The sequence below is a fragment of the Podarcis vaucheri genome (assembly GCF_965113315.1).
Source record: "Podarcis vaucheri genome assembly, chromosome: 4".
In the NCBI taxonomy this organism is placed as follows: domain Eukaryota; kingdom Metazoa; phylum Chordata; class Lepidosauria; order Squamata; family Lacertidae; genus Podarcis; species Podarcis vaucheri.
The window spans coordinates 97,899,851-97,919,741 of record NC_138762.1 but is presented as its reverse complement, the minus strand read 5'-3'; the positions used below and the strand labels follow the sequence as shown (position 1 = coordinate 97,919,741).

At 41.5% G+C, this 19,891-nt stretch overlaps 1 protein-coding gene across 1 annotated transcript in view; it reads left to right on the top strand.

Moving 5' to 3' along the window:
- The window catches only part of ABCC4 (ATP binding cassette subfamily C member 4 (PEL blood group)), a 153,355-nt gene that overhangs the window by 34,461 nt on the left and 99,003 nt on the right, over positions 1–19,891 (top strand). Inside the window, exons 10-16 of the mRNA XM_082218548.1 lie at positions 1,286–1,375; positions 3,602–3,793; positions 6,586–6,680; positions 7,954–8,040; positions 11,553–11,649; positions 13,820–14,035; positions 18,660–18,800. Of these exons, the coding sequence (XP_082074674.1) occupies positions 1,286–1,375; positions 3,602–3,793; positions 6,586–6,680; positions 7,954–8,040; positions 11,553–11,649; positions 13,820–14,035; positions 18,660–18,800 (918 nt within the window). The remainder of the gene's footprint in view (positions 1–1,285; positions 1,376–3,601; positions 3,794–6,585; positions 6,681–7,953; positions 8,041–11,552; positions 11,650–13,819; positions 14,036–18,659; positions 18,801–19,891) is intronic.

Below are 19,891 nucleotides of genomic sequence, written 5' to 3'. Positions count from 1 at the left end.
CGTGTTGTGAATGAGTGTGTGTTAATAATGGGCTGATGCTGCCACCTTGTGGGGCTTTATAAATAATATTTCAAAAGGGATCTTCCTCCAAAATTCAAACCTCCCAAAGTTCAAAATGTATCAGTATTAAAGTTTTTAGAACACAGGTATGTGAGCTGAGGCTTGGGTTTTAGTGGAGACTTGGTTTCCATTTTTTTTATTGATTATTGATTGCTTATTTTATTTCTATACCGCTTAATATATTGAAAATATCTCTAAGCGGTGTACAGGAAACTGAAGCAACAACAGCGTAAACAAAATATTACAAAAAGACACAGTTACCTATAAAGATGTTACATTAATACGAAGTTTATATATATACACACAGATGCATGCATATATATATTATATATATATTTGCTTTCGTAGATTTTCACGGGTACAGGAATGCAGGTTTTGGTGTCTTCGGGTGTCTTCCCGTGTAAGAGTCGGGGTGTCTGTGCGACGTTTCGACGAGATCTCACTCGTCATCTTCAGGCTGGTGCTTTCGGCTTCTTGTTACTGGAACAGAGCCGGTACTTGTTACTTGGCTCTGTTCCAGTAACAAGAAGCCGAAAGCACCAGCCTGAAGATGACGAGTGAGATCTCGTCGAAACGTCGCACAGACACCCCGACTCTTACACGGGAAGACACCCGAAGACACCAAAACCTGCATTATATATATATATATATATATATATATATATATATATATATATATATATAATTGAATCTTGAAATCTTATCGAATTGGATAGTATTTTTGTATTTCAAGAAACAAATAGAAGGAAAGATGGCACTGAGCTATGGTCTAGAAAACTTGTGGACAGGTTTCACTCTGAAGCAATGCTGAGAGAATATAGATGTAATTATAAATCGCTTGAAGTTTCCACCCTGATTCTTAACCTATTTACTTTGAAACAAATACTATTACTTTCATTGAACCCTGTTTCCAGATACAGTGGTACCTCAGGTTACATACGCTTCAGGTTACAGACTCCGCTAACCCAGAAATAGTGCTTCAGGTTAAGAACTTTGCTTCAGGATGAGAACAGAAATCGTGCTCCGACGGCGCGACGGCAGCAGGAGGTCCCATTAGCTAAAGTGGTGCTTCAGGTTAAGAACACTTTCAGGTTAAATATGGACCTCCGGAACGAATTAAGTACTTAACCTGAGGTACCACTGTATATTTTATTGGGACTGCAGACTTTTCTGATTCTAATACCTGTCAGAATTTTTTATTAATTGTTCTTTTGTTAATGTATAGGCTCTGGAATTGCCGACACTTCAAAACATTTCAATTACTGTCAGACCGGGAGAATTACTAATTGTGATTGGCCCCGTAGGAGCAGGAAAAGTAAGTCATAACTCAGATTTTTACACTGCTAAGAATTACAGTTAAGTTTTCCACAAACCATCCAGTCTTCTAATTTTGAGGCAGGTGGAAGGTGGTCAAAATAGGTTTTAAAGATGTTGCAAATTGCAAGAGCTATGAAGTCCTAAGGCTTCAATACATTGACGCAGGTATTATTTTTGTCTGTTATTATGGTATGTACTTTTGTGTTTTCATATTGTGAACCACGTGATCTTTGAATGAAGGGCGATTTGGAAATTTAATAAAAAATAAAACATGCATATATCTGTCATAAGTGCTAAAAATGCTTCTCAGTTTGCTTCTAAACAAAGAGTGTGTGCCCAGATTTGGGCATTCACGTCTAGGTTAACTAAGTGGAGATAGACCTCACCTGGGAAGACAGGCAAACTAATGCCAGTGTACTGGAAGACGCAGAGATCACTAGTATCGAAGCAATGATTCTTCAATGTCAACTTCATTGGACTGGTCATGTTGTGCGGATGCCTGATGATCGTCTTCCAAAGCAACTACTCTATTCCGAACGTAAAAATGGAAAGTGTAATGCTGATGATCAACAGAAGAGGTTGAAAGACTCTCTCAAGGCAAATCTAAAAAATAAATAAATAGTATAAACACCGACAACTGGGAAACACTGGCCTGCGAGTACTCCACTTGGAGAACAGCCGTGACCAAAGGAGTCATGGGCTTTGAAGAGGCTTGAATTCAGGAAGAAAGGAAGAAACGTGCTAAGCGGAAGGCACGCTTGGCATACTCTCACCATGATCAACTCCTGCCTAGAAACCTATGTCCCCACTGTGGAAGGACGTGTGGACCCAGAATTGGCCTCCACAGTCACTTACGGGCTCACTGTTAAGACTGTGTTCATGGAAGACAATCTTACTTGGCTATGAGTGATCTCCAAACAGACAATCTTACTTGGCTATGAGTGATCTCCAAACAGGAACAACTAAGTCGAGATAGACATGAGTGTTTTGCCCATGTGCCTGGTCCCCTCCTTCCTGGTAACTGTGGTTAGTAGGATCTGAAGCAATGGTTCGGAAGATGTTTTTTGGGGGGCTATTATGGTTTGTTCTGATCCTAGTAACCACAGTTTCCCAGTTTAGACTTAACAAGAGACTATGGTTACTTAACCTAGGAAGTCTTCACTCGCATTATGCCCAGAGGGGGAGAAAGGAAGCACAGAGCACATGGCTATTTCAGCTTAACAAGTGTGTGGCTGAGGATCACACCAGTGAACTGAAGGATGTAGACCTGAATAAATGAATGAAATACATTACTCGGTATTCCAAACTCTTGCATTGCATGACAGCCCAATCTGTACTGCTGCTGCAGTATAACAAGAGATCTGCACCTCTGCAACTAAAGCAGATTGTTTTGCAGTCATAGAATCCCCAAAAAAGCTTTGCTAGAGCAAAACTGTGCCAAGATTTAGGGTGCCTTTGTGTATCCAGCTCTAACTGTGTCTCTTATACTTTGCAAGGTAAGGTAAAGGGACCTCTGACCATTAGGTCCAGTCGTGACCGACTCTGGGGTTGTGGCGCTCATCTCGCTTTATTGGCTGAGGGAGCCGGTGTACAGCTTCCGGGCCAGCATGACTAAGCTGCTTCTGGCGAACCAGAGCAGCGCACGGAAATGCTGTTTACCTTTCTGCTGCAGTGGTACCTATTTATCTACTTGCACTTTGACCTGCTTTCGAACTGCTGGGTTGGCAGCAGCAGGGACCAAGCAACGGGAGCTCACCCCGTCGTGGGGATTTGAACCGCCGACCTTCTGATCGGCAAGCCCTAGGCTCAGTGGTTTAACCCACAGCGCCACCCGTGTCCCCCGTGGTTAGGGTTAGCCAGGGCTTTTTTTCATCTGGAACTTACTGGAACCCAGTTCCGACACCTCTCAGGTGGGCGCCATTGCCATTATAAGAGGCATTCATAGTGAATTCCAGTAGCCTTTTTGTAGAAAAATAGCACTGGTGTTAGCTATAGTTATGTCTGGTGCTGTTTATTAAGTCTTCACCCTGGTAAAAATAGGTGCAGGAAGATTAGGTGAGGGAGCAATTGTGCTCCTCTCCCAGTTGCTTGACAATAGCTAAAAGCATTATGTTGGCCCATGTAATAAGGGTTGCAGGAGGTGAGTGGATTTGCATGTACACATTTTTTCCTGCACCCAACGAAAACCTTAACTTTAATTATTTTTTCTCCCCAATGCTTTCAGTCTTCACTCTTGAGCGCTGTCCTTGGGGAACTGTCTGCAGCCAAAGGTTTCACAGATGTTCGAGGGAGAATAGCGTATGTTTCTCAGCAGCCGTGGGTGTTTTCTGGCACCGTAAGAAGTAACATCCTCTTCGGAAAAGAATACCACAAAGAAAAATACGAAAAGGTTCTCCGAGTTTGTGCTCTCAAGAAAGTAAGTCCTTGTCATTGAAATCCTACTCAATACTGATCCGGAGCAGAACTCAGACGTATAGTTAGCAGAGTAAAACACATTGCAGGATTCCCAAAAAATAGACCGGAGGCAATTAAATATTTCATCCAGCAGAGCTTTACTGCTTCTGAAGGCAAATGAGCGTAATGGTCATAAATCCAATACATTCAGGATTGGCACTGTCCATAAGAAATCCAGTTGTAGCAGACTTAATTTTTACTTACAATAACTTAAGTCTAAACCTTAACACTATGTACAGTGGTACCTCAGGTTAAGTACTTAATTCGTTCTGGAGGTCCGTACTTAACCTGAAACTGTTCTTAACCTGAAGCAGCACTTTAGCTAATAGGGGCCTCCTGCAGCTGCGCGCCGCTGGAGCACGATTTCTGTTCTCATCCTGAAGCAAAGTGCTTAACCTGAAGCACTATTTCTGGGTTATCGGAGTCTGTAACCTGAAGCATATGTAACCCGAAGTACCACTGTATACTATGTAGAGAACACCACACCAGGAGGAAGAGAGAAAGAAAGTGAAAGTGAAACCCAGGCGCCTTCGGGCCCTGCTTTTATTGTCAGCATGACCTTAACAGAAAAGAGATAAGAGAATCAGTTTAAACTAGCTGTGCTCAGCATCTCTGAAGGAATAACCCAAACATCATGAACCTTCTGATTGTTTCTTTCACACAGAGAAGCTTCCAGAACCCTCCTGAACTAATCAGAATAGGAAAGTTCTCTACACATCAGGTCAATACTTTCTGCACTAAGAAATTTAAACTGACAGTCCTCCCCATGGAATATTTTTTTGAAAAACTTCACTGTGTGCAAGTGACCATTCAGAATGCATTTAGTGAATAATTAGCAGCGAGGGTTGTATCCCGCAAAGTTTTGTTTGTGGAAGGACATCTGCTCCTGCAGTGGGATTTCCCCTTCCTGTGCTTGCCCTGATCTAAATCTGCTTCAGAGGGTTAAGGGAAGTCCCAGAACATATTTGTATGACCACACGTATTGGCACATAAATACCTCTGTTTTTTCAGTAAGTTCTCATTAATGGATGGCTGATCATACTTTAAGGGACAAGGGTGGTGGTGTGGTCTAAACCACTGAGCCTTTTGGGCTTGCTGATCAGAAGGTTGGTGGTTCAAATCCCCATGACGGAGTGATCTTCTGTTGCTCTGTCCCAGCTTCTTCCAACCTAGCAGTGCAAAAGCATGCCAGTGCAAGTAGATACATAGGTACCGCTGCAGCGGGAAGGTAAACGGTGTTTCCGTGTGCTCTGGTTTCCATCACGGTGTCCCGTTGCGCTAGAAGTGGTTTAGTCATGCTGGCCACATGACCCAGAAAGCTTTCTGTGGCTAAATGCCAGCTTCCTCGGCCTGTAAATGAGATGAGCACCACAATCCCATAGTCGCCTTTGACTGGACTTAACCACCCAGGGGTCCTTTTTTTACCTTTACCTTAATTGATGGCTGATCATACTTTAAGTTTGGTTACAGTATATATGCTAGAACAGCTTTTAAAGTCATCTCTGTTTGCTATTTAAACAAGAAAACCCTAAGAGAAAATAATGTAAGTGAGGAGATCTTTCACACTGTCCTGATTATAGGAGTGAAATTTGGAACGGCAAAGGTTATTATTATTTATTACAGCCGTGAAATAGTGCTGTTGGCTCCTTAGGGTGGCATCTAAAACGAGAGAATGCTTCAGAGCATTTCAGCTCTGAGAAGACCCTTTTCTTTGATTTGGCAGGCGTGATGTAGAAGGAAAGACTGAACCAGATTAGCTAAGAGACATGTATTTTGCTTGGCAGCTTGAGAAGTATTATGCAGTGGATCCAATATATGGTGTGTTATGATGCTACTATCAGTGGAAAGATAGCGGGGAAAGCAGACAGTTTAAAAGCTTTTGCAAATCACGCTTGTTTTTCTTTAAACACAGTTGATACCTTTTTCTAATCTTGCGTGGCAGTATTAAAACATTCATCACCTTCTAAAATTCAGATTCAGGTTCTGTGGTGTTTATAAAGGATATAAAACACATTTCTTGAAAGGGGAGAAAAATCTCTCACAACATTTGAAGCTTAGTAAACTGTTGCCTTTAGTGTGATGTACATTGGCTTTTATCCAAAGCTCTTTCATGAATGAGCATAGCAATTTTTTAAAATTTTGATGCAAGGCATTAGATTTATTATTTAACCCTGCAGTTGAGCTGTTTTAATTTGAGTAATAGGATCCTTAATCTACCCATTATGTGGACTGCTATGCAACAATAATTTTGTTTTAATACGTGTTGAAGCGTCAAGTAGACTAGGAAGTTTTATTAGACAGCTTTATTTTAAAAAGGTAGCACATAGTTCCATGCCATCTTTTTTTTGGTAACAATGTGATTTAAATTTAATAATGGAACAAATAATGAATCCACATAGCATGGCGAGTGTTCAAAGTGTGTTGTGTTAGCTCAGTAATCTTTATGACAACCCGCTGAGGTACTTTAGTTATTACTGCTCCCATATTACAGCTGAGAAGACTGAGGTGGGAGAAAGTAGTGTGGCCTAATGGATTCCTTCTGATGAATTTGTGTTGCTCTAAATTTCTTGATGACTTCCTTTGCTAATTCCCTCAAATTCCTTCTGCCCAGTTCTCAGTTCATTAGCTAGATTCTGCTGCTTTGAGCAATAACTTGACCATCAATGGTTCCGTTGCTCTTGGGTTTTCAAGTGACTATACAGTTTGTAAAAATTACTGCAGTTCAAGCAGTAACGCCTCTTCTGTTTTTAACAGGATATGGAGCTGCTGGAAGATGGAGACCTAACAATGATAGGAGATCGAGGAGCTACACTGAGTGGGGGACAAAAAGCCAGAGTTAATCTTGCCAGGTAAAGTGGAGCTTTCATTTACTGAGATAGCCCTTTTCTGCTCAGAAGTGAGGGATGGTGATGGCAACTACCTTAACATTTATATGTTATAATTAAAAACCGATACACTGCTAATTCATATATACTTTAAGGTGATGTACACAAATTTCAAACAGTACCAGGCAGCTATTTGGAGCAATATAAAACATCAGTTTCACAACAGCCCTAGGACAAAGCAGCAGAGCAGAGTATGACAGGCCATGGATTTAAAAACCTTCTTAAAGGGGGAGATTTTAACTATTCTTAAAAGAACACAAGGAAGAAGCTGTACATTCCTTTCCTGGAAGAGAGTTCCAAAGTGCCTTGAAAGGAAACCACCTTAGCATTTTTCCTGTATCTGAAATTCACATGTTCTTAATATGTTTTCAAACATGGCTTAAGGCAGGGAGAGGGGCCCTGCTGCCCTCCAGATGTTGTTAGATTACAAGTCCAATTATCCACAACTGTTGGCCATGGTTTCAAATGGGCGCCTAAGGCTGGCATCTTAATCTGAAGCCATGGTTTGGGGAGGGACAGTGTCATGTCTGCTCTGGACTGTGTGTTTATGAAATAATGGAAGGTATTTAGATATATTAAAAAGAGCAGTTTTTGGTTCAAGGTGAACCAAGGAGAGGATTTAGATTCGGGTCACCGAGCAGAATCCGAGACCAGGGAGAAGAGTTGGTGGAAGAAGATTGGAGAAAATTTAAAACTTATTTGCAGAAGTACTGTAAAATTTTTGAATGCTGATGACATTGAAATGATTTGCAGGGGCTCTAGCAACAAGGTAAAATGTAAGATTGGATTGATAATAGATAAATTAACAGGACACGAATTTGCTGAATTAATTATTAAAAGGGATACAAGAACGGGAGACGTGAGGAAGTCAGGAAAATAAGTCAACTAAAGATGAAATTAAGAAAGAGAGAATTTTTTTTCCTTTCCTATATGTGTTTTTCTCTTTTTCTCTTTTTTCGTGTTTAAAGTGTGTATTTTTGTATTTTGTAACTTTGTATTTTCTCTGTCTTTGTATTTTTCTGAACTTTTTTATTGTTAAAACTTAATAAAATATTGATTAAAGAAAAAATAGATTTGGGTCACCGAGTGTCCACTTCCTGTTCCTTTCTTTAATATTGGAGTGCAGAATTTGTGGCCTTCCAAATGTTCTTTAGACTCCTGTCATCCAGCCAATGGATGATGGGAATTGTAATTCTTTTGGTAGTAACCCGTCTGTTACTTCTTTACATGTTTTTAGGGCTGTGTATCAAGATGCAGAAATCTACCTCTTGGATGATCCCTTGAGCGCCGTGGATGCAGAAGTTAGCAGGCATTTGTTTGAAAAGTATGTAACTTCCATGTGTCTTTACATTTTCTTTCTGTTAAGAGTAGCATAATACAACTTATGCCTAAATGTTCACTTTCCTGCTGCTCATTTTAAATAAACGCAAGGCAGTTGTTTAATGTGGGAGCTTTTGAAAATGCTCAAATTTAGAGTGCCCGCCCCCAAGGCAGCCATTTTGTGACCGGCGCCCATGGCACTCTCTCAAATTTCCATATGTGTCCACTGGCTCAAAAAGGTTTGTGACCCCTTGTCTTAAGAGACTTTCTGGGCCTCATCAATAGGAGTATAGCATCTAGATCAAGGGAAGTAATAGTGCCACTGTATTCTGCTCTGGTCAGACCTCACCTGGAGTACTGTGTCCAGTTCTGGGCACCACAATTCAAGAAGGACACTGACAAACTGGAACGTGTCCAGAGGAGGGCAACCAAAATGGTCAAAGGCCTGGAAACGATGCCTTATGAGGAACGGCTAAGGGAGCTGGGCATGTTTAGCCTGGAGAAGAGGAGGTTAAGGGGTGATATGATAGCCATGTTCAAATATATAAAAGGATGTCACATAGAGGAGGGAGAAAGGTTGTTTTCTGCTGCTCCAGAGAAGCGGACATGGAGCAATGGATCCAAACTACAAGAAAGAAGATTCCACCTAAACATTAGGAAGAACTTCCTGGCAGTAAGAGCTGTTTGACAGTGGAATTTGCTGCCAAGGAGTCTCCTGCTTTGGAGGTCTTTAAGCAGAGGCTTGACAACCATATGTCAGGAGTGCTCTGATGGTGTTTCCTGCTTGGCAGGGGGTTGGACTCAATGGCCCTTGTGGTCTCTTCCAACTCTATGATTCTATGATTCATGTGTGTATGTGTGTGAGTTCACCTTTTGTTATGCGCACGCATGGACTGGTGGTGTGTCCTACAAAAGAATGCGCCGTGGGTGAATCAGGTGAACCCTGTTTTCCGTACAGGGTGCATTTAAAAATAATGTTATCATTTCAGGTCTACCGAAGTCAAACTCTGATGACTTACTGTTGGATATAAAGCTCGTCCTCTGCTATACACTAAACTGGTGGCGCTGCTGCTTCACAAACCACAGAATGGCACTAGAGCATAGTGGAAGGACGAGTAAGTGGCTTTTTTTATACTGCAGTGGTTTCCCTTTGCAAGCTTTTCAGTTTTGCCTTTGCAATTAGATAATGTAGGGCTACGTGAAGTGTGTCCAGAATTTGTTTTTAAAAGTTGCACATAGGGCATCACACCTTTGCACGGGCTGTGCTGAAAGAGCAGTGCTGAATATTATTGCCACATTATTTAGTTTGAAAAGGCAATTGAAAGGCTTAAGGGCTACCCATGTATATTGTGCATTTTTGCAGCCTGGTAATAGTTGCAAACTGCATTTATGAAAAAGCCACTTACACGTTCTGTTCAAGTTAGCCATAAACTCTAGTTTTGTCTCCTTTTCTAATCACCAAACCTTATGTTACAAGGTCAACCAGGGCTCCTTGTTCCTGTTTGTATCATAATACTCTTTCATAGGGGAGAAGGCGAGTCTCAGCCTTTCCCCTGTCCGCTAATTCTCTCCTGCCAGAGCTCTTCCCCCTTTCCTGTTTTTAATCCAGTTTCTCAGGGGTCTGACACCAGAAATAATCCTGTCTGGGAATGATTTGAATAGGTTTCGTACTTCCCCCGCTCTTCCATTTGCATTACCTCAGCAAAGGAGAATTTGAGTATACGCGTTTGCTGAGGTAACGTGTAGTTCTGCCCTTTGCACATGCTTGAGAAATGAGAAGTTTGTTAACGGATATTTTAATATTGCAGCTTTGTTGCATTGGGCTCTAAATTACCACTGTTTGTTGTGGAGGTGCAACAGTCTTATGTTGTGAGCTCAAAGCTTGCAGTCATAGGAAGGGCTGTAGCTCTGTGATAGAACATCTGCTTTGCATGTAATAATAATAATAATAATAATAATAATAATAATAATAATAATAATAATAATAATGCTTGTATACTGCCCTTCACCCTAAGATCCCAGGTTAGTTCGCAACAGAAAAATACAAAATGAGAATGCAAAATACATCCTAAAACAAACACAAACCAATAACCCCCACCACTACCACAAACACTATTTAAAAAGCTGTAGAATTTTAATCAGCCAAATGCCTGGTTGAAGAGGAACGTTTTTATAATAATATAATAATAATAATTTATTATTTATACCCCGCCCATCTGGCTGGGTTTCCCCAGCCACTCTGGGCGGCTTCCAAAAGAATATTAAAATACAGTGATACATCAAACATTAAAAGCTTCCCTAAACAGGGCTGCCTTCAGATGTATTCTAAAAGTCTGGTAGTTGTTGTTCTCTTTGACATCTGCTGGAAGGGCGTTCCACAGGGAGGGCGCCACTACCGAGAAGGCCCTCTGCCTGGTTCCCTGTAACTTGGCTTCTCGCAGGGAGGGAACCGCCAGAAGGCCCTCAGCGCTGGACCTCAGTGTCCGGGTAGAACGATGGGGGTGGAGATGCTCCTTCAGGTATACAGGACTGAGGCCGTTTAGGGCTTTAAAGGTCAGCACCAACACTTTGAATTGTGCTCGGAAACGTACTGGGAGCCAATGTAGGTCTTTCAAGACCGGTGTTATATGGTCTTGGCGGCCGCTCCCAGTCACCAGTCTGGCTGCTGCATTCTGGATTAGTTGTAGTTTCCGGGTCACCTTCAAAGGTAGCCCCACGTAGAGCGCATTGCAGTAGTCCAAGCGGGAGATAACCAGAGCCTGGAATGTAAACTTATGTAGCAAAGGAGCCAGGTGAGCCACCCTGGGGAGAGAGCATTTCACAGACGGGGAGCCACTGCAGAGAAGGCCCTTTCTCATGTTGCCACCCTCCGGACCTCTCGCGTAGGAGGCACGCAAAGAAGGACCTTAGTTGATGATTGAAGGGTTGGGGCCGGTTCATATGGGGAGAGACAGTCTTTGAGAAACTGTGAACCTTAGTTGTTTAAGGCTTTATAGGTCAAATCCAGTACTGCTTCGTTTCCCAACATACCTCCACTCTGATGCTAAAACCATCACAATTTCAACTAACACCAAATATTGCATAGTAACATTCATTGCTTAGATTGTATTTGGAAACGATTCTCTGAGTGTGTGTTGTTTCATTTTTTATTTTCATTTTCTGTAATTGTGTAATAATTATGTGTTATAGGTTTGAATAATAATAATAATAATAATAATAATAATAAGCCCCACTTTTCCAGTTTCCTCCTCCTCCACACACCATTATGACTCCTATGAAATTTAGTAGGATCAGCACTTCTTGAATCCAGAGACTATTTGAATTGAAGTTTTATATTCAGGTTTTTATTTTGAACATTGTGGGATCCTCGCTACTAAAACACAGCAATATTTAAACTGCTCATTTTTCATCCATAAGGACAGAACCTTTTGCTTCTCACTTTAAGACTTAAACAACAAACACACACAAATGTTTTTAGAAAATCAGAGTTTAGTTCTCATCTTGTTTCTTTTGCAGGTGTATCTGTCAAGCTTTACATAAAAAGGTGACTATTTTAGTGACCCACCAGTTGCAGTATCTTCAGTCTGCAAACCAGATCCTAATTTTAAAGGAGGTAGGTGGAGATAAGATTATCTCTAGAAAACTGACAGTGTTTTATTGGTTTATTTAGTCTGAACAATGTTACAACAATTTATAACACAACTAAATCTGTTCCAAATGGAATAGAATAATATAACAGTGTTGGGTGGTTGTTTTTATTTTAAAGATGAAACGTTTTAAAGGGAAGAAGGAAAATAGTTTGTTCAGCCCTGGAGTGGCTTTGTAAATACAGAGAAAGCTGAAGTACCACAGCTAATTAGCATGTTAGTTTTCATTGCACTTTTAAAAGAAAATTTGAGTGGCATTTTTCAGTAAACTCAATGAGACATACAAAATAGCGAGAGCACCAGTAAGAAAATTGTTATAAAACAGTGCAAATAATCTGATGTCTAAAGTACAAATTATAGTTTGGGGTGGTTTTTTTAAAAAAATATTGTTCTATGACTTGCACTGAATTAAAAGAAATGTGAAAAACATCAGTTGAAGGTGTTTAGCTGCAGTTCTTAAAGCCATTAATTTCGTGTTTTGAGGCAGTCCCAGAGACTTTGTTTTTACTAATTCAGCTGGTTTAAAATTAGAAAGAAGAGGGGAGTAGAATTTGCTGCATTCTAAGCACATCTCTAAAAAATTCCACTTGAAACTTAAGAGGATTAGAAGTTTTGTTAAGGGGTAGAGATTTTCAGTCTGATAATCAGTCTGCATGATGAGTACAGAAAATAAGGCGATAACTAATTTAGGTAGCAATCTTACGCAGAGTTTTCTAGGTGTAAATTTTTGGACTTGCTTCTCAGTAAACGTGCACAAGATTGTGCTGTTGAGGCTGCAGTGCTAGACACACTTTTTAGGAGTAATCTCTGACATGAAGAAACAAGGAGGGCATCAATCCCAATTTCCTAGTAAAAACTATCTTCCTATTCCCCCTTTCCCTCCCCCCCCCCAAATAAAAATACACCACCTGTTGTTTATTCCTTGATAGCTGGTTCTCATGCCATGCAAAACCCTTCTTTGTTTTAAACCATGGTTTAATTGTGAAAGTGCCCCCCTGTGGCTTTTAATGGGGCATAAAAACCCCAGTACAGTGGTGCCCCGCAAGACGAATGCCTCGCAAGACGGAAAACTCGCTAGACGAAAGAGTTTTCCGTTTTGGAGGTGCTTCGCAAAACGAATTTCCTATGGGCTTGCTTTGCAAGACGACAATGTCTTGCGAGTTCCTGCTGGTTTTTTCCCCTCCCCCCCTTTTTCTAAGCCGCTAAGCTGCTTATCAGCTGATCCGATCCGAAAAAACCGCTAGACGAAGAGAATCACAGAACGGATTCTTTTCGTCTTGCGAGGCACCACTGTATGGCTTTTCATGGGATATGAACCTGGAGCATGGTTTGTTAAACAAACCATAAATAATAAGCCACAAACCTTGACAAGTCATCGTGAAGGTGTGCGGGAGACATGTTCATGATTAAGCCATAGTTTAAAATAAATGTGACATCTGAGTAGGGCTATTATTTTTCTCCAATTGTTTTTTAAAGGGATGGTGGTAAAGAGATTATCCGTCCTGCAAGGCTTGACAAGAAGGGTAGTGATTTTCTATTCTCTTCTGCTGGCTTCAGTGTAGCATTTGAGTTTGCCAGTTGGCTTGTATTGCATGGCATCTGAGATTAGAGAGAGACCAGGAAACTATCTGCAGAGTGATAGGATAGAGTGCTCTTCCTGCCTTGTGACTATTACCATAGAGAACTGGTGCAGACATCACAATAAGCCATGGTTGCTTATCATGGTGGGAAGTGGTTAGAGTGAACCCCAGTTGTTTGCATTCGCTGCTCTCCTCTCTCCAGCGGGGAAAAGATGGGAAGCATTTTTCTTCAGCTTTTGATTAACTACAGTTTAGCGTCACATCCAAACAGTAGTTAATCTTAACAATGGTTTGTTTGAAACAAGTCTGTTTTCAAATCCGTGGTTTGAAATTGACTTGATGTTCCAAACAAAGCATAGTTAAGATTAACCACGCATTTGTTGGGTTAGCTGACATGACAATTTGTAGCTAATAATAATAATGAAAAGGAACTCCTTACATTAGCTGGGGAGAGTACATGAGCTCAAGGCTCACTGTGGCTCATTCCCATCGTGATAAACCATGGCTTATTTTGTTGTCCTAATTGCCTCATTATATCTGTTTTTTTTACTTCTAGGGTAAGGAGGTTGGGAAGGGCACTTACTCAGACTTCCTGAGATCTGGAATAGATTTTGCTTCCTTTTTGAAAAAACCTGAAGACGATGACCAGCTACAAGTTCCAGGAACTCCTGGCCACCGGTTATCCAGGATCCGAACCTTTTCTCAGTCTTCTATGTGGTCAGTGGAATCTTCAGTGCAGTCACAGAAAGATGGGTCTGCAGAACCTCCCTCTGTGAGTACATGAGATATACGAAACACCTGGTTTTCTTAAGTGTGTGTGTGTGTGTATATATATATATATATATATATATATATATATATATATATATGTGTGTATGTGTGTGTGTGTGTGTGTGTATATATATATATATATATATATATATATATATATATATATATATATATATATATATAAATGGACCATTTGGATCCCTTCCAGTCGGGATTCAGGCCTCATCACGGGACTGAAACTGCCTTGGTCGCACTGGTTGATGATCTCCGGCAGGCTAGGGACAAAGGTGAGAGCTGTTTCCTAGTTCTGCTGGATCTCTCAGCGGTGTTTGATACCATCAACCATAACATCCTTCTGGACCGTCTTGAGGGGCTGGGAGCTGGGGGCACTGTCATACAGTGGTTCCGCTCCTTCCTCCTGGGCCATGTTCAGAAAGTGGTGGTGGGGGATGAGCCCCTGGGCTCTCACTTGTGGGGTGCCTCAGGGTTCTGTCCTCTCCCCCATGCTTTTCAATATTTACATGCAGCCGCTGGGAGAGATCATCAGGAGGTTTGGGCTGGGTGTTCATCAGTATGCGGATGATACCCAGCTCTACCTCTCTTTCAAATCAGAACCAGTGAAGGTGGTGACAGTCCTGTGTGAGTGTCTGGAGGCGGTTGGAGGATGGATGGCGGCTAACAGATTGAATTCTGAAAAGACAGAAGTACTGTTTCTGGGGGACAGGAGGCGGGCAGGTGTGGAGGATTCCCTGGTCCTGAATGGGGTAACTGTGCCCCTGAAGGACCAGGTGCGCAGCCTGGGAGTCATTTTGGACTCACAGCTGTCCATGGAGGCACAGGTTAAATCCGTGTCCAGGGCAGCTGTGTACCAGCTCTATCTGGTACGTAGGCTGAGACCCTATCTGCCTGCGGACTGTCTCGCCAGAGTGGTGCATGGTCTGGTTATCTCCCGCTTGGACTACTGCAATGCACTCTACGTGGGGCTACCTTTGAAGGTGACCCGGAAACTACAACTAATCCAGAACGCAGCAGCCAGACTGGTGACTGGGAGCGGCCGCCGAGACCATATAACACCGGTCTTGAAAGACCTACATTGGCTCCCAGTACGTTTCCGAGCACAATTCAAAGTGTTGGTGCTGACCTTTAAAGCCCTAAACGGCCTCGGTCCAGTATACCTGAAGGAGCGTCTCCACCCCCATCGTTCTACCCGGACACTGAGGTCCAGCACCGAGGGCCTTCTGGCGGTTCCCTCATTGCGAGAAGCCAAGTTACAGGGAACCAGGCAGAGGGCCTTCTCGGTAGTGGCGCCCTCCCTGTGGAACGCCCTCCCACCAGATGTCAAAGAGAACAACAACTACCAGACTTTTAGAAGACATCTGAAGGCAGCCCTGTTTAGGGAAGCTTTTAATGTTTGATGTATCACAGTATTTTAATATTCTTTTGGAAGCCGCCCAGAGTGGCTGGGGAAGCCCAGCCAGATGGGCGGGGTATAAATAATAAATTATTATTATTATTATTATTATTATTATTAATGATATCCCATTGTGCTGGGGATGGAAGAGTTACATTTTCAGTTTCTCATTTTCCCAGGCTAATGTTCAGCTCACCCCATTTCTGTCTCGGTTTGATATTTTTAAAGAAACCTTGAATAAAAATGGTACTCATTTTCATGCACATTTCTCCTTATCTTGTTCATTTCAATACCTTAAGGACTGCTTCTCCCCATACAACACGGACCTTGAGCTTGTTATCTGAGGCCCTCCTCTATGTCCCCCCGAGAGGTTTGGAGGGTGGCAACACGAGAACGGGCCTTTTCTGTGTTGGTTCCTCCTCTGTGGAATGCTCCCCCCCCCCATTTTTGCAAGCATTTTTGGGTCAAAGAACAGCATCACGTTTCAGTTCACATATTGGTTTGGGAAACACAAGTTAATTTTGCCTTGAAATGTAAACCTAACTAACTTCCTGTATCATGCGAGCTGTGAAACCAGCCAAGATGCCACAATTAAATGTCGCTTCCCATTACATGCAGCTGAATACAGTCATACCTCATGTTACGTCTGCTTCATGTTACGTTCTTTCAGGTTACGTTCCGCGGCGACCTGGAAGTACCGGAAAGGGTTACTTCCGGGTTTCGCTGCTCGCACATGCGCAGAAGCGCAAAATTACGTCGTGCGCATGCGCAGAAGTGGCGAATTGCAACCCGCGCATGCACAGATGCGCCGCTACGGGTTGCGCTTTTTTCTTTTTAAATAATTTTTATTAACCGGCCAATCACATCAAATTAAATGACATCACATAAATTCCGAATTACAAAGCCGAATTTTAAATTTTGTTGGGGGGACCCATTTTTCAAGATCCAAAGGGGTATTCTGATCATCTTCTTACTACTGCGTTAATGTCCAAATCAGACCAAATCAGTCCAAACAAAGTTCATAATTCTATCCAGTCTTATCTTGCTGTTTCCACATCACATCTTGTTCATATATTTTCTCTTTTTTCTTTATGATCTCTTCTGATAGTCTCCTTAAGCCGATAAACACCAATAATAATAATCCTGTGTGAGTTTTTCCGTTCTTCCAATCCTCAAATCGAGATGGTTTCCATATGTCATCGCCTTCATAGATAACATCGCTCTTTCCATCATTAATTACAGATCTGTCGCTCTTAAATCCCTCTGAGGAGTTTCACCCACGATATAAAAGCAGCTCTATTTCTCTGTTTCTCCTCTCAGACTTAAGTCCTCCGACAGAGCTTCCCAATATGGCGACGGCATTTTTAACTGCGTCATTTCAGAGCTCTTATACATTCCACGCTCTTCTTAAAACATGCTCTGGTTCAAAAGTTTATCTCCACACAGTCTTAAATCCACAGCTTAAGTCCTTAAAATGACATTTCTGACTCGTGAGGGGAGGGGATTCTTATTTAATCACATAAGGAAAGAAAATAAGGTTTTTCCCCCCTCCCCCATCAGTCATTTGCCATACCATATCTTAGCGTATCTTCTCATGATTTATTCTTGTCTTGTTTTATCAGAGATCTCTTCTGTTAGCAGTCTTTACTCCCCCTTCTTCCTTGAAAAATGTGCAATTCGTTTCATCCAAATTGTTTCTTTTGAAGTTCTTGCAGCTAGTGGCGCGAATCAGAGACGGCGTCCAGGAGTGCCGGAATCCCACAGGAGGGCTTTGTGCCTAGTGCCCCTACCCCCACAAATTCGGGGGTGGTATAGGGCACAGCAGGCAAGGGCCGTCCCCCCCCCCCACAATCCTGGGGGGGGGTTAAGGAGGCTAATTACCCCCATCATAGCCTCCCAATTACCTTGTGTGGGTCGGAGAGATGTTATTGTCAGCCATCTTCCGATGCGCCCCCTAGTGGGCCCCCCCACGGGTTGCGCTCTTTTCATGTTGCGAACGGGCCTCCAGAAAGGATGCTGTTCGCAACCAGAGGTACTACTGTAATGGCTTCTAAACATGCTAGGGGATGAAGCCGTGACTTAAAGTTCCATTATCAACTCTTGCTTGTTTGAAAGCCATTAACTGTAGTTTCTGATTGGGAAGCTGTGGCTGACTCTGGGTTCCTGGCTTGTTTACCTGCTCACATTAAGGCAGGACTGAGATGACGGAATGTTTGTGCATAGAGTATTTCATTGTGTGAATGTGGTCAGTGTGTGTCATGCTATGGATTGTGAATGCCATGGAGTTTTGCATATTTCAGATCAAAATCTTCAATGCAAAATCTGCAATAGCTGCCCTGGACTCCTCTGGGAGGAAGACCAGGACAAAAATTTAACAAACAAGTGAAAGGAACCTGAAGCAGAACATTTTCATGGCTGCTGTAATGCGTGTTCCACTTTATACAGTCCTTCTTGTTATTGAGCTGTTCTCATGGAAGTGTATATTTTATAGTTAATATGCAGATGTGTCAAATGGTTAAAAGGATTAATTAACTATTTTTTGTTTCACAATACAAACACAAAGGTACCACTGTATTGTGTTTTGACAAACACAATACAGTGGTACCTTGGTTTACAAACGTAATCCGTTCCAGAAGTCCGTTCTTAAACCAAAGCATTCTCAAACCAAGTCATGCTTTCCCATAGCAGCGGGAGACTCAATTTACAAATGGAACACACTCAACAGGAAGTGGAGCATGTTCTGCTTCCAAGGCAAAGTTCACAAACCAAAACACCTACTTCCATGTTTGCAGCGTTCTTAATCCAAGTTGTTCATAAACTGAGCTGTTCTTAAACCAAGGTACCACTTGGTTTGCCATTTCAGAACCTGGTTTTCTAAATTTACCTCACTCACTTGAGAGAAGTGGTCTAATTTTTTATTTCTGATTTTAATCAGAAATAAGATTTTAAGTATTCAACCCTGGTAATCAATGGGGTGACCCATGTCGTAGCCAGATCGCCCTCACATGCAATATTCAGTTTTACTGCATAATATTATAGCAGTTAGGAATTTAATGACTTTTGCCTCTTTGTTGTTGTTCTTTTAGATTGCATCATCGCTCTTAGACTTATGCCCAGTTCTTTAACAAGCGCAGTTGTAGCTCTGGTATTTTCTTAGGCTTCTCCTGTAATAGCCATTATAACAATATTTTCTTATGCATTCTCTGCCCTGCAGATGAAACCTGTTCTAACCGCCTTGCCTGAGGAAAGCCGTTCAGAAGGGAAAATCGGCTTTAGCATTTATAAGAAGTATTTTGCTGCTGGGACAAATTATTTTGTAATTTTTATTCTTTTGCTCCTCAACGTTTTGGCACAGGTACGGTATTTGGCATCGGTGAAAGCGTTATGGATGATGTGCGCTTATAGCATTTCGGCATATGTGACTTCCTACTGTGTGTGAAAAATATTTATATTGTTGGCAAGAAATAGCCGAACTCTTTTCAAACATATCAGAGGGTTTCCCCTTTGAATTAAATGGGATTGCAAACCGGCTAGAGGCCTGTTTAGTTCCATTAACTTCAATGGATTTAATTCAACAAAAATTTATAGACTTATTCACTTGCATCCTGTCAGAGGCAATTCATTCAGCAGTAGTGCTCTGACTCACCCCACCTCAGATTTGTGTATGTATATATCCTACACAATACCACCAGTCTGTATTGAGCAGGGTTATACCATGCAGACTTCTTTACATCCTATTGCAAGCAACATGTTTGACTTCCAAATAGTTTTTGCCCGTGGTGGCAAGAACACCAATAGGCCTTCCTTTTCCTTCTTATTTTTTTTTTTTATAATAATTTTTTATTACATTTTTTCCAATTACAGAAAAGACAGAAAAAAGAAAGAACATAGAAAATAGAAAAAGAAAAAAAAAACAGAAAATCAAAACCGTTTCAACAACTTATTTCAAATTTCTATCGGACTTCCTCGCATCTCCCGCATAGTGCGTTCTTAACAATAAAATTATCAGCAAGTTATACCCTTGTTTCATGTATTTCTTTGTACTTTCAATTGCAATTTAAGTTTAAATCCCTTATTTTCCATTTACTCTAAAAATATAGCATATTATCGTTTTTACCCATTTAAACTTTAATTCTTTCATAAATATTATCCAATTTCATATATAATCCACTCTCGTTGCTGGGGCTAACCTTCCAAATCATACGGCATCTTAAAGTTCATATAACTTATAATACTTTTGCAAATAGTCCTTAAATTTTTTTCAGTCCTCCTCCATTGCTTCTTCTCCCATATCTCGGATCCTGGCAATCATCTCGGCTAGTTCCATGTAGTTCATCAGTTGCGTCTGCCAGTCCTCCAGTGTGGGCAAATCTTGAGTCTTCCAATGCTTAGCAATAAGGATTCTTGCTGCTGTGGTAGCATACATGAAAAAAGTTCGATCCTTCT